This window comes from Typopeltis vanoorti, chromosome 22, assembly GCF_054136105.1.
Source record: "Typopeltis vanoorti isolate ZY-2024b chromosome 22, IOZ_Tvanoo_1.0, whole genome shotgun sequence".
NCBI classification, from domain to species: Eukaryota; Metazoa; Arthropoda; class Arachnida; order Uropygi; family Thelyphonidae; genus Typopeltis; species Typopeltis vanoorti.
Window position 1 is genome coordinate 2,880,843 of NC_143570.1, and position 15,270 is coordinate 2,896,112.

The 15,270-nt window shown below is 36.4% G+C and overlaps 1 protein-coding gene across 1 annotated transcript in view; it reads left to right on the forward strand.

Annotated features, from left to right (window-relative positions):
• The window catches only part of Ppt2 (palmitoyl-protein thioesterase 2), an 88,347-nt gene that overhangs the window by 63,359 nt on the left and 9,718 nt on the right, over positions 1–15,270 (forward strand). Inside the window, exons 7-8 of the mRNA XM_090412331.1 lie at positions 1,204–1,288; positions 13,719–13,773. Coding sequence (XP_090268457.1) covers positions 1,204–1,288; positions 13,719–13,773 — 140 coding nt within the window. The remainder of the gene's footprint in view (positions 1–1,203; positions 1,289–13,718; positions 13,774–15,270) is intronic.

A 15,270-nucleotide genomic window follows, 5' to 3' on the forward strand; every position in this document is an offset into this window, starting at 1 on the left:
AAAACATTACAGGCAGAGTTAATTACAATACTATCAACAAGATTTACTCAAAATAACCACCATTAGCATCGATCACAGCTTCAATTCTGCTTCGGAACCTCGAACAAGCTGATGCTACAGTCTCCCTGGGAAGGGCCGCAAAAACTGTTTTAATTTTATCCATTAACTGGGCTTTTGTATTACTGGAAGTGCGATTGGTGTCTTTTTCAACTGCGCCCCATACAAAATAATCCATGGGGTTAAGGTCTGGGGAGTTTGGAGGCCAAACATTTGGACTGGTGAAGTCGTAGAAATTTTCAGACAACCATTTTTGACTTTTCCCAGAGGTGTGGCAAGGGGCCGAATCCTGCTGCCATACATACGGCCTACCATTGGCTACCCTTGTTATCCAGGGCTTGACTACAGTTAGCAACTCCACGAACAAAGCCCGAATTCCAATGCCAGGGTTCTTCAACACCTGTTCCTGCAGATTTGCGAGGAATTCTGCTGTACGAACGCAATCAGATCGTCTGCTAGGGATCTTTCTTCTTGCTACATCCTCGTAGTCACCATTGCAAGTCTCTAGTTCATGCCTGATTGTTTTTACTGTATTCAGGGAGCATTGGGCAGCAGTCGTAATATCCTTATTTTGATGGCGGGCACGAATCATCATGATACAAGTTATTCTCTTCCATGATTCAGGTGGGTTCCAGCTATCTATCCTTTCTGACATCTTGTATATGAATGAAGAAGGGTCCAAACTTTTAAATGAAGAGAAGTGTGTGTTAATACATGTAACTTACGGAAAAATATAATTAATTATAAATATGTCAAATTTATCCCGAACACCCTGTATAATCGATTCTTGCTATAGCATATATTGTTATAACAAACTCACTCGCTTACTCACTAATGAAAAGGCTTGGCCAAAGACCTTTAGGTATAGTGCTATGCTAAAATAAATTCATTATACTATAACAAACCATTCCTGTTGTTTGCCATAGAAGTATAGGCCATATGTGACAACAGGAACGTACATATTAGTATGTTTCATTCTAAAATGGGATGTATTTCCTAATCTGATTTCAAACGCAATGTATTCTTAAATTGAATATCCTAGAAGAATAGAGAGGAATAGAGAATAAATGATATGGTAATTTATAATATGAAGCATTTTTATGTTAACATTGAAAGTGATATAACAAATATTATTTTATATTTCAGAGTACAAGAAGAACTTTAAGAGATTGAAGCGTGTTATCTTAATAGGTGGCCCAGATGATGGAGTACTTCGTCCTTGGCAGACCAGGTAATATGCATAAAAAATGTTTTATAGTGGGCACTGAATATTATTTATAAAGAAACGACATACAAAAATATTTTTGGAAAATTTGGAGAAAAGAGCAAAGCTAATAATAATGGCAAATATCTGTTGGATTTCTGCTCAAGGACATGGACTGGTTATTACTAACACCATGTTCCAACATAAAAATGTGCACAAATTCACATGGAGAGAAAAGGCTAGGAATAAGAAAAGTCTCATTGACTATGTTATTGTTGATAGTGATGTTTTCTCTCTGGTGCAGGACACCAGAGTGTACAGAGGATTTGAAATTAGAAGTGATCACTATTTAGTCTTGAGCAGGATAAAATTGAATTTAATATTGAAAAGAATAACATGTAAGAAAGTTTTAAAGCGAATAAAAGTTAAGCAGCTCTCAGATGTGAACTGTAGACTAAAATACACCAAGATTATTGAAGAAAAAATGAAAAAGTTTGAGAACAGGAATCAAACCTTGGAGATTCAGTGGCAAACTCTGAAGAAAACATTGATTAATTCTGCCAGAGAGGCATGTGGTGAGGTCGTCTGTAAGGATAAAAAAATCAGAACTCCCTGGTGGACACAGGAAGTTAAAGAGGCAGTGAAGGAAAAGAAGAAAGCATATCAAAAGTTCCTGTCAAATAAGTCAGCTTGTGCTCTTAGAGAATATAGAGACAAATGCAAGAATGCTAAACACTGTGTAAAACTAGCTAAGCAAAAGTCATGGGAGGACTTTGGCAAGAATATAGAAAATAAATATCAAGAAGGTGGCAAAATATTCTGGAGGTTGTTGTTAGGAATTGAGGAAAGTGTGCTGTAAAAGGAGTTAGAGATGATAAAGGTGACATGAAAACGGGAGAAAAAGATATCCTTGAAGTATGGAGTAATTACTTTGAAAAACTGCTAAATGAAACAAGCAGTGATGACAGCACAGTGGTTAAAAACACTGACCCAGGCATGCAGTCAGGAATACATATCCATACTTGAAGTAGAAAAAGCCATCAAAGGCTTGAAATGTGGAAAGGCAGCAGGAGTAGATGATATTCGACCAGAAATGCTGAAGTATGGTGGTGTGAGAGTCTTACAGTGGCTGCACTGCATAGTTCAGAAGGCCTGGACAGAGGGACAAATTCCCGCTGATTGGAGTAGAGCTCTCATAGTAACCATATATAAAAAGGGAAATAAAACTGCATGTGAGAATTACAGAGGTATTTCCCTACTGAGTGTTCCTGGCAAGATCTATGCAAGTATACTTGAGAAACGGTTGAGAAGAATTGTGGAAGAAAAGCTTGGTAAAGAACAAGCTATATTCAGGTCAAATACAGGCTGTCAGGATCAGATCTTCACTTTACGACAAATAGTGAGAAAGCATGTGAATATAACAAAGATCTGTATGAAAGTTTTGTCGATTTGGAAAAGGCATATGACAAGGTGCCAAGAGAGAAGCTATTCAACACGCTACAGTTATATGGTGTCAATGGGGAATTATATCAAGCAACACTTAGTCTTTATTTGAGTTGTAAGTCAGCAGTTTAGAATTGAAGGAAGTACAGGAAGATGGTTTAATGTTAAATCTAGTGTGAGACAAGGATGTACATTATCCCCTCTGTTATTCATTATCTATATGGATCACATTATGAAGGAAAGTGGTATTAAAAATGATATCAAAATTGGAGATGTTAATGTCAGCTCTTTGCTTTATGCGGATGATGTTATACTTCTAAATAAATCCGCTACAAGTCTGCAAGATTCTCTGACTAAATTGAATAACTGTTGTAATAGATATGGTATGAAGGTCAGCAATAAAAAGACAAAGACAATGAAAATAGGCAGAATCATCGAAAATGTCAACTGCGTTGTGAATGGAGAACCTGTGGAACAAGTAAAACATTTCAGCTATTTAGGCACGATTTTTACTGAAGATGGTAAATTAAATATAGAAATAGACAACAGAATCAGCAAAACTGGTATGGCAGGAAGTCAATTGAATAAATTCATATGGAATAAGAGAGAAATTAGTTGGAACACTAAATTAGCTGTATACAAGACAGTGTTCAAACCAGTTTTAACTTATGGATCTGAGAGCTGGGTCAGAAGTAAAACACTTGACCAAAGACTAGAGACCACAGATATGAGAGTCCTGAGAAAGATTATAGGCGTGAACAGATGGCATCAATGGCAATATCATATTAAAAACGAGAATATTAGGAAAGAACTTGACATTGTCAGCATCCAGGAATGCGTTAGCAGAGCTAATCTCAGGTGGTATGGTCACTTAAACAGAATGGGCAAGGAAAGATTAGCAAAACAAGTGTTCTCTGCCAGGTTGGCAGCAAAACGACCCAGAGGAAGACCAAGATATAGGTGGATTGATACGGTACAAAGTGCCTTAGACGATAGAAATATAAGATCTGATAATGTTGGAGTCTTGACAAGTGACAGACTGATTTGGAGGAAAATTGTAAATAGGAAATTAATAATGATGTAATTTTTTTCATGTAGTACTATCATATCCTGTACACCCCTTGAGGGTACATAGCAGGAATTTGATGATGATGATGAATGAATAATTTGTAAGGCAGCTAGTATTATTCAACACTAAACTTGAAGATAAATTTTTAATGGAAGTCAATTTCAAATAGAGTGATGTGGATAAATTTCAAAATGTGACATTGCAAAGTAAGACTTATTTATGCCTATGGTCCCAAGAACATTTCTAGCAGGAAAGAAGCAAAAGAATTTTTTTGAGTCATTAGAGATGGCAGATAGCATAAAAAAAAGATTCTTATTGGAGACCTAAACAGCAGAATAGGAAATCAATTCCTGATGTATAGAAATATTATTGTTATTATTATTAATAACACTACACCTCCATAGAGTTAAAAGATTCATCTCAGAAGGCAAACACTGCTCCACACAAAGCCCATCAAACCATGCTTTAAACACATTCAATGTATCTGCATTCAGCACAATGTTAGGCGATGCTCTCTACCAGCCAATATTTTTAATCCTCTCATTCAACTTTAATCCCCCCTTGTCTCAAGGCCGCACACTTATGCTTCTTCACGTGCACGAAACTTTAGAACTAAGAAATTGCCTCTGGCTGGAGCCAATTTCTTTGTCTGAACTACTGGCATCTTTCTATATAGAATTATGAAAATTTATTTATTTATATTGACTGCACCATCAGAATTCGTAGATAGGAATTGAATATCCTTCCAAAGAAAAACCCTCAGCAAAACACGGAATTTTCCTCTGATATACTTATTACTAAATCCAGCAACGCAAAATTACTAATTTTCAGTCTTGACTACTTAACACTCTAGGTCACACAGATTCGATTTTATGAGCAGTGCATTGGTATGCAGGAATCAGGAAATTATTTGACAAACAAAACAATTTATTCATGCTAAATGAATGTACAATAAAAGTTAACACTAAGTACACAAGTTGATTCAGGCTCTATACCTCTACAGCAAAATATGCTTGGAATTATAAGTAATCCTCCTAAGTTAACAATTCTCTCTTAAATAACGTGTCTAAGGTACTAATTTTCACAGAGCCAACTTACACATGCTAAACAATAGACAGGCTTACTAATAAACAATTTATGCTCCTAATAAAATACAATATATTAGACCTTACTTTGTATATAGTTGTCTGGTCCACACTAGTAGATTCTTGAAATCACTCTCCTCCTTTACATTCCAATCTTGGCTACACACACGGGTACCTTTCTCCGAGATCGACGAGGTCACTTCTTTTTTCTTAGATTGTCAGGAAACTTGGCGGCTGATAATCCGGAACTGACTTTCTTCAAAACTCAAATGAGTTATCTTGCACTTCAGGCGTCTGTTGGGTGGAATGTAGGTCACCGACCTTGAATCGGTATGACATTCTCGAACATCGATGTGGCTATCTACCAGAAGACGACTGACTTCTTCCACAGCTTTCGAAAAATCTGCAACAACAACGAACCATGACAAGAATCACCTTCTGACGATGAATACCAAGACCTCCCTTTTGTGACCTTTTTGCCCTCGAGGTCTCTCCCTTTTATATTGCTCCCTCAACCTTGGGTCCTGTTAAGATTTTATTCCCTTGGGTATTTCATGGGTCTTCACACAGCGCCCTTTTAGGTTGCTGCATTAATGCGGAAAACCCTGTACATACTTGACCTTTGCGATAGTGATTGCCTTAGGTCATATCTTAATCCGTCTGGGATATATCTTTGTTACAATTTAATTTTTACTTAACTTTCTTTGTTCTTTGATGTTATACAATATTTTGGTGGTTACATGTTTTAACAGTTCACTCTAAAAATATTTCCATATCACATAAACATTAAAAAATTTGCTAATTAAGTACAAGTAATTTGTATGGATTTTCGTTCTCCAGTAAAATTGGTATATAAGGATTTTTTGTACAAGAATCCTTCTATACAAGATTTTACATAAGTTTACTCTCCCCCAAAAAAATGTTTTTAAGAAAATTTTTTAAACCTCATGCCTGCATATATTCTGGAGGAGAATTGACTACAAACTTGTTTATTTCTTTCCTTTTGATCTTCTCTTTGATCTTCCCTAAACTGTACCTCGTTTCACTATGTGCTGTATTCTCATGATTATACCTATTTTCCTTACTATCTTTGAAAGTTTTGCACCTACTTAATTCTCCATTAAATTCACTCAATAAAACTTGCACAATCAGTCAGTAAGTGTGCAGCCTTTATAACAATAGCTAAATTCCAACCTAACAATCCACTTATAGCTTTTCTAAGCATGAAAAGAAAACTGGTGAAGATGGCATAATTAAATTGCCGCTGAGATTGTACATCGACTTCATGTTTTCTGTGCCTGTTCCACCTTGATTTGTAACAGGAACTTCTGTATCTCTTAGGCTTCTCAATGATGTTTACTTCTACTTTATTTATTTATTTATGCTTATGGCTACATGAAACCGGTAAGTGAAAAGTACAATCACAATTTCCAGCAACAAATGATGAAAATCTTAACATATAAAAGTTCATTACATAAAAGGCACAACTAGCTTTCTAAGTCTTTCCTTTTTTTTTCATTTCTTTTTTTTTTTTAAAAATAAAGCAAAAGTAACTTATCATAATCAAGCCAGGGACAATTATCATCCTACTGTAACAAGTATGACAAGGCTGCATGTTCTCACAACACAAATGTAGCTGTATCCTAGTTTAATTAGAGAGCAGTTGTGTCTTGTGTGTGTGAGAAAACTTGATCCATTAGAGGGGGCTCATTTCACATTACATCATCATCTTCTAACATGAGGAGGAGTTCTGTTGATACCATGACGAGGACTAAGAGAGTGACTACGAGAATAACGTCTTCGTGGTGAGATGGGATCGTGATCTTCTGTTTCCTCCATAACCACTGCCACACCAATTACAGGTCTAGGACCAGGCTGGAAAGCCAATTCAAGGCCTCATCTGTCACTTTGTAGATGTCCTGTAGGCCACCACCGTGAAATTGGCGCCTTGGGCAGTCGTACATAATATGAGTAATCATCTGAGCCACGGGAGAACAATCACAATAAGGGTGCTCTGACAGCCCCCATTTATGTAGAAGGTAGCCACATCTGCCCTGACTAGTTCTGATCCTGTTTATTGATGACCAAATCTTCCTAGGAAGATCAAAACCAGGATGCAGAGCACAGGGATCTTCTACCAGGAAGCCGTTTGTTAATAGATTGTTGGACCAGTGTTCTCTCCATATGTCAGATATTGATGGCAGTGCAGCTGAAGAGAGTTCGTCCATGGACCAGAGGGGTTTTCTAGATTTTGAGCAAAGCAAGGAGATAGGTCGCAGGTTTTTCACATCGTTTGGATCTTTCCTTGGTTTGGGCATGGCAATTATTTTGGCTTCCTGCTACAGCTTTGGTAGTTTACCAGTCATGATGATTTCTGAGAAAAGGGCAGCCAGCCATGTTTGGCCATATTGACCAAGATATTTTAGGAACTCAGGGAGTATACCATCCACTCCTGCAGCTTTGCCATTCTTGGTAAGTTTTAAGGCTATGATAAATTTACTTCTACTGCCTTTTGATTACCCTCCCTTAATTCTTTTTCTGATTTGCCTTGATTATTAACTATTTTGATGCTTGAGATGAGGTAGGTCTCAGATTGACTGTTACCTTTGGATGTTGAAGCTATTGAAGAATCATTCTTGTTATTCTGACATTCTTCATTACCTACTTCAATTCGTTCAGTCGGCCCGATCTTATTTTTATTCTATTTAATGTTTATTCACATAAACATTAAAAAATTTGCTAATCAATATATAGATTTTTGTTCTCCAGTAAAATCGGTATGTAAGGATTTTTTGTACAAGAATCCTTCTATACAAGATTTTTACACACCCTCCATATACAACTTCCAGGGATGTTCCCTTGTTCTAGTTCCTTCCATTCTATGAAAAATTTCTTCCACATTAATCTGATAACTCTTTACCAACTTGAATGTCTCAATTATATCCCCTCTCCTCCTCCTATTCACAAGACTTTGCAAACTGCATTCCTTCAATCTGTTTTCGTATCCCACATCTCAAAGACCATTTACCCCCATCACCATGAAAAACAGGGGACCAAGTCTGTGCACAATAATCCATACAAGGCCTGACAAAGGTCTTATACAATAGAACCAGAATTTTTTTTTTTCTACTAGTTAGGGTCCTCTGCATTATTGCCATAACTGATGTTATGCCTTCACAACTTGCTCAATGTGACCTCTGCACTTCAGATTCTTATCTCCTCATTTTCCTCTAAAATTTCTCCACCAGGCATATACTTTGCATCATCGAATTAACAGTTCCATACTGTTACCCACTCATACATACAATCTATTCAGGTCCTAATGCAAGGCCACAACATCTGATTGATTCCTCATCATTTTTTCTAGTTTTGCATCATTTGCAAACAGCTGTATATCACCAGTGAAGCCTATCCCAATATCATTAATATACAAATTAAACAAGAATGGTTCCAAAACAGATCCCTGTGGCACACCACTAGTGACTTATCTCTCTCAAGATAGTGCCCCCCCCCCATTCACAACCTGCTGATAGCCAGTCACCTATCCAACTCAATAGTCTGTTATCCAATCCTATCTGTATCGGTTTAGTGACCAACTTGTGGTGTGGCAATCCATTGAAAACTTTTGCAAAAATCTAAGTATACTAATGTATATGCATCTCCCCTTGTCCAATGCATTCATCACTTTGTTATAGTACATAAGAAGCAAGTTGGTAAAACAGGATCTCCCTTTAACAAATCCATGCTGAAAAGCACAAAGAATACCACTATTGTTATCAACCCACTTTTGTATCTTATCTGCTCACCTCTCCATACATTAACTGAAATTCCAAATATACAGATTGACCTATAATTTGTTGCCTTAGCCCTATCACCACCTCTGTGAAGTGGAACAATTTTGCCTTCCTTCCACTTCTTTGGGACTTGTTAAACAGGTAGGCCAAGGCTGATACTAAATCCATGAAACATGGTGATATATCATCAAGTCTTATTGCCTTATCAATATCTAGCTTACTTAACTCTTCATATATCCCTTGCTCGTTCACCAGTAAGTCTTCTCTCATTTCATTCTCTAAACGTGAGTTTCCAATTTCACTGAGGATGAAATAACTGATGAACTGCTCACTGAATACCTTGACTTTGTCCTCTGAAGCAGTTACCAATCCCCACTTTCATCCATTAACATCATCTTACAATAATCATTCTTCTTTCTACTTCCAACATATCAAAAAACTCACGAGGATTTTTCTTGGCCTGATTTACTAATTTGTGCTCATACTGCACTTTTGTTGTTCTTACCAACTGAGTCACTCTTCTGGCCTGCTTTGTGTAACTCATTATTACCATTATTCATTTTATGCTGCCTTCATGGTGCCTTCTTCTTCTTCCAGATTTCATGCTCGATTCTTCTCATTCATCCATTTCACACCTAATTTATTCAGCCTTTTGACCTTTGTAGACATTCACACATTGATGCTGTATGTATTTCCTTGTCAGTTCCCAAGCAGCATTTATTTCCTTACTATTCAACTCCTCATTCCATGCTATAGCTCCAGACTGTCCTAAGTTTGTTATTATTACCAGGCATGTAATTCCACATATATATCTCCTCACAGAAGTCTTCATATGGCCAGCCACCACTCAGGTGATAATTTCATGATCACTCTCACCAACTAGAGGGAAGTACAAAATCCCACTCACAATCACATCCTCTGGTGAAATGATCAGATCTAAAATTCTCAATCTTGATGTGCTCTCCTTTGCATACTGTCTGAGATAGTTGTTTCTCAAGAAATTCATTTTCCTTATTCCCAAATGCTATTTCTTCATTACAATATACCTCTATAATTAAAATCGCCCATCATAATCACCTTTACATTGTTCACTTACCCAAGTTGCTTATACATTTCTTTGTCATCACGCTCCACATTCCCTGGGCTATAGTAACATCCAATTAAATATCTCTTCCTGTCGACCTCCACCTCACTACCTCAAAACCATTGCCACTATCTCTCTCCTTCATGTCTCTCTTATATGGACATAATTCCCCTGCTGTCATCAGCAGCACTCTTCCTCCCTTCTTGTCCTTTCTATCCTCTTGAAAAACACTGTCTTCTTCTCCTTTTTACGTGTTAGACCTACTGTAGCTGCATGTGTTCACAGGGCCAGTTTGCCTGCTTGTGGGAGGAAAAATCCCAGATAAACTGGGGAGAAAAACCCTGCTGTTCACGCCCAATACTGACTAACTTGGCTATGTCTGGGAAAGGTCCTTAAGCTTCTCACATCGTGACGGGAATTGAACCCAGGACACTCCTTTCCCAGGCATATGGTTGCAAAGCACATAGCCACTAGGCTAACCGTGCGGACGAAAGACACTGATATTCATTTCTATTCCTGTTAGGATGTCATCAACCATGTTTCACTTATTCCAACAGTTTTGGGGTGAATATACTCAATCAGTGAAACAGTTTTGTCTCCTTTATTTATGATACTCTTGGCATTTATAAATAAACACAGCAGTTCACTTTTAGGTGTATAACCAGTTCTACCCAAGCCACTTGACAAACAAGATGTTATGTTTAGGCAGTAACAATCACGAAAAAGAAGGAGTAGCTATAGTATTCAAAAATAAATATGAGAGTAATCTTCTTGAATGGCAGACAATATGAAGTACAGGTTACTTTGTTGTTTGCGATTTCATTACTTCTGCCCACTGTTTAGTGGCTCTGTGTCCATTTTGTCCTTACTGCCTTATTGGTCTATACAGTATTGTCTGTATCTGTAAAAAAAATTTCTGCACCCTCTGAGTAAGATATTTGGCAAGAGAAAAAACATAGGAAACTAAGTGAAAATAAGAATGTGAAGAAAGACCAATCGTCGAAATATCAATGTTGTGCAATTGAGAAAATGGAAAGGATGCTTTCCATTTTCTGTATGGATTGAGCATCAGAACATGCCTTGACTGGGGCAGTCATACTAGAAAAGATAAAAGATTTGTATGAAGATCTAAAGAAAGATGAAAAGTAACCAACACCTGGCAGTTGTGGGTGGATTGACTATTATGAGTCAGTCACTATGCATTCAACAATCTCCCCATGACTGGTGAGTCTGTGGCTGCAAATCATGTTGCCACTGAAGAATAATAATGAACTTTGAATTTCTCTTCAAAGCAAACATTAACAGATGGAAGTTACATGTCGAGAGATTACAGTCAAGTGCAAGTCAGGTTTCAAGTGAGAGATTCTTGATATTTCAAGAATATTCAAGAGTCTTCAACTTTAGCACATGCCATCTAAAGAAGATGTAGTTATGATGTAGGAGTTGTGAAAATAAAGAACTGCTTTAATAGTTATTTGTTTGATGCATACTGAATATTTTTATTTAATATTCTTATGCCTTAGCCTTAAATTCATCTTGAAAGATCGGAATCTTGTTCACTTGGAAACAAGATTCGATATACATGGCAATTCTTGAGAACACACCTCCCGTGTATAACGGAACTTACCTGTAGAGTGTTGCGGGAAAATATCAGAAGGTGGGGGGGGAGAACTGCACAATGAGACTTTTGTGTCTATGGTCCCACAGAAGGTTCTACTAAGGAAGAAGTGGAGGAATTATTCAAGGTATTAGAGAAGGCAGCTGACACAATGAGAAAAGAACAGTTGGTTCTTGTATATCTAAACAGCAGAATAGGAAATGATTATCAGACATATAGAAATGTTTTCAGAAAATTTTGAGAAAAGAGCAAAGCTAATAATAATAGTAAGTACTGGATTTCTATTCAGGACACATGCTAGTTATTACTATCAGCATAAAAATATGCGCAATTCACATGGAAAGGGGAATGAAAGAAATAAGAAAAGTCTGATTGATTATGTTATTGTTGATAGTGATGTGTTTCTCACTGGTTGGAATATGTGGTCTCTTTGTATTCCATCTGGATTTGTAATATAAAGGATTTGTAACTGAAATTGATCACCATTTAGGGTTGAGTAGGATAAAATTGAATTTCATATTGAAAAGAAGAGTGTTTAAGAAAGTTTTGAAATGAAGCAAAGTTGAACAGCTTTTAGAGGTGAATTGTAGACTCAAATACATCAACATTATTCAAGAAAAAATTAAAGACTTTGAAAACAAGAGCCAAACCTTGCAGATTCAGCAGCAAATCCTGAAGAAAACATTGACTGATTCAGCCAGAGAGGCATTGGTGAGGTTGTCTGCAAAGGATAGAAATAGCAGAACTCCATGGTGTACTCAGGAAAGAGGCAATCAAAGAAAAAGAAGAAAGCATACGAAAAGTTCCTGGAAAGTAAGTCAGCTTGTGCCCTTAGAGTGTACAGAGAAAAATATAAGAAAGCAGAGCAATGTGTAAAACTAGCTAAACAAAAGTCATGGGAAGGCTTTGGTAAGTACATAGGAAATAAATATCAGGAAAATGACAATATATGCTGGAGGCTATTGAAAAAGCTTAGAAATGGAATCAGTGATGATCAAAGTGAAATGAAAACTGAAGTTAAAGATATTCTGGATTTTTAAAGTAATTACTTTAAAAGATTGCTAAAATAAACAAGCAGTGACAGTGTGGTGGTAGAAACTCAACAGAAATGCAATCAAGAATATATATATATATATATATATATATATATATAGAAATTACCATCAAAAACCTGAAATATGGAAATGATATTTCACCCAAAATGCTCAAATATGGAGGCATAAAAGTTTTATAGTGTCTACACATCATAATTCAGAAGGCCTGCTCAGAGGATCGAATTTTGGATGATTACAGTAGAGCTCTCATAGTTCCCATCTATAAAAATGGAAATAAACTGAATATGAGAATTAGAGATATTTCCCTACTGAGTAGTCTTAAAAGTCTTAAAGAATAAATACTTAAGAAACAGCTAAGAAAAATTGTGGAAAGGAAGTTTTGTGAAGAACAAGCTGGATTCAGAATAAATAGGAATAAAACAGGATAAATGTCAGGATCAAATTCTCACTTTAGAGAAACTTAAATACAAATAAGGATTTGTATTTAAGTTTCATAGATGTGGAAAAGGCATATGACAAAGTTCTAAGAGGAAAGCTGTTCAAAACACTACAGTTATATGGTGTAAATGGGACATTATATCAAGCAATGCTTAGTCTATATCTGAGTTGTAAGTCACCTGTTAGAATTGAAGGAGTTACAGGAAGATGGTTTGATGATAAAATCAGATGTTGAGACAAGATGCACATTTCTCTCACTTATTATTCATCATCTATATGGATCACATTATGAAGGAAAGTGCTAATTTGTGTTTTCAGAAATGAAAACACAAATTGTTAGTGAAAAGAAACAAATTGTTATCTTGAACTCATGATGACCTTGTGAAAACTGATTCTGGTTTCTTTTTTAACTTGAGTCTTTGTGGCTGACTTCCTTAAAATTCCTATCTCTTTGGCAATCACACATGTATACATTTTCAATGATTCACTTTTAAATAAACTGAATTGAATCTTTCCTTAGCACACAGAAGAATAACTGTGGTCCCAAATTCAAAAAGCTTGTAAGGCAATCAGAAAAATTTCTGAATTCTCTAACACTCTATAAAGATTTTAAATCCTTTCACTCCACAAAATTCTTGCCAACTAACAGTTTGACTTCAAATCCATATATACATATAATGAATATACACAATGGTTTCCTTCCTCTCATTTCTTACCATTTAAAATATATTGGCTAGGGAAGCTACTCTAATACTGTTAGCTTTGCTATCCTATCCCAAAATATGAATGAATGTGAGGTATATTTATTATTCATTAAGATAATTATTATTCATATATATATATATATATATTTGTAATTATTTTTTTGTAGTCAGTTTGGATTCTTTGATTCTAATGAACATGTAGTTAATATGAAGCAACAGTGGGTGAGTAAGATTTTTTTATGTTAACTAGATTGTATTTATATAGAATTCCATTTATTCAGTATAATACTTATGACGAAATCCAACTTATATACATCACACAAATTTGAAGATACTTAATATAGTAAAGCCCCTCACTGCTACAAATTCTATATAAAGATTGAGTGTTCATGTGATCCCCTTCCCTCAATTTTAAATACACTGGTGTCCAAAATCTAAGGAAAAACACTATTTCTGAAGATTACAACTGCAAATTCAGACCAATCAGCTTGTGGCAATTTGTATAACTGACGATTTTGAGTAGAAAGTGGGTACACAATTTACTTTTTGAATCGCATGCAAAAGATCACGTGATAGCATTCAACAGTTGCAAACTTGAATGTCTTGTAATGTCTCAGAGACATCATGTAGATGATTTTATGCAGAAAAAAATTATTCGAAAACTTGAAGACTGCAGAATTACTGATATTGCCAGAGAGTTTGGAATCTCACATAGCATTGTAGACAGGCTCTGGCAGCATTTCAAACCATTGGTGTTCCAGACATTTGCTAAGAGGTCGCCCTCACTTTACTGCAGAGCATGAAGACAGATTTTTGGTTATAACAGCGAAATGTAATCGACACACCATGGCAGGTCAGTTTGCAAGTCGGCTACATTCAAGCATAGGTACTCAGATATCTCGACAAACTGTGGCAAGACATCTGTAACAATTGTGCCCATATGCTTGAAGGCTTGTAGTTGGCTTCCCTTTATGCACAACTCATTCTAGAGCACATTTTAAATGGTATTATAGCTATAAAAATTGGACAAGACACCAATCAGCTAATGTACTCTTTACAGATGAGAGTTGTTTTAGTCTTTCCTCCGATTTTAGGTGACACTTGATCTGGCATGAAAGTGATACTGCTTACAATTGCGAGAAATTCTTGAAAGGGATAGATATGGCTGTGGTGCTGGGGTCATGGTGTGGGGAGGCATTATGCTTAATAGACACACCGAGCTACAAGTGCTGGAAAAAGAGACTATTGTTGAATGATGTTGCAACAAAGTTCTTCAATGCCATGTTTGATTGTTCGGTGGTGCTGTAAGCAAAAAATTAATTTTTATAGATGACAGTGCAACACCACATCATATACGAGCAGTGGAGATCCTTCTGAAGACCAAGGATATTAATTGAATCAAGTGGCCAGCACTCTCCCCAAATCTCAACCTCATAGAACACATTTGGGATGCAATTGGGAAATGCATCCCAAATTGCATCCCAATTGCTGCTCGAAATTTCCCTCCAGAAAACAAAAATCCTTGACCTTGCTTTGGAGGAGGAGTGGGCCAGTTTTCCTCAAAAACTCCTCAATCACTTGCTGCTAAAGCATGGTACAACATGAGAAATGCGTTGCAGTTCAGAGTAGAGGTCAGGTCTCTCTGCATAGTTCCCAAAGCACTGTACATTAATTACTTAACTACGTCCTTAGGATATTTGCAACTTTTGCCAAAAACGT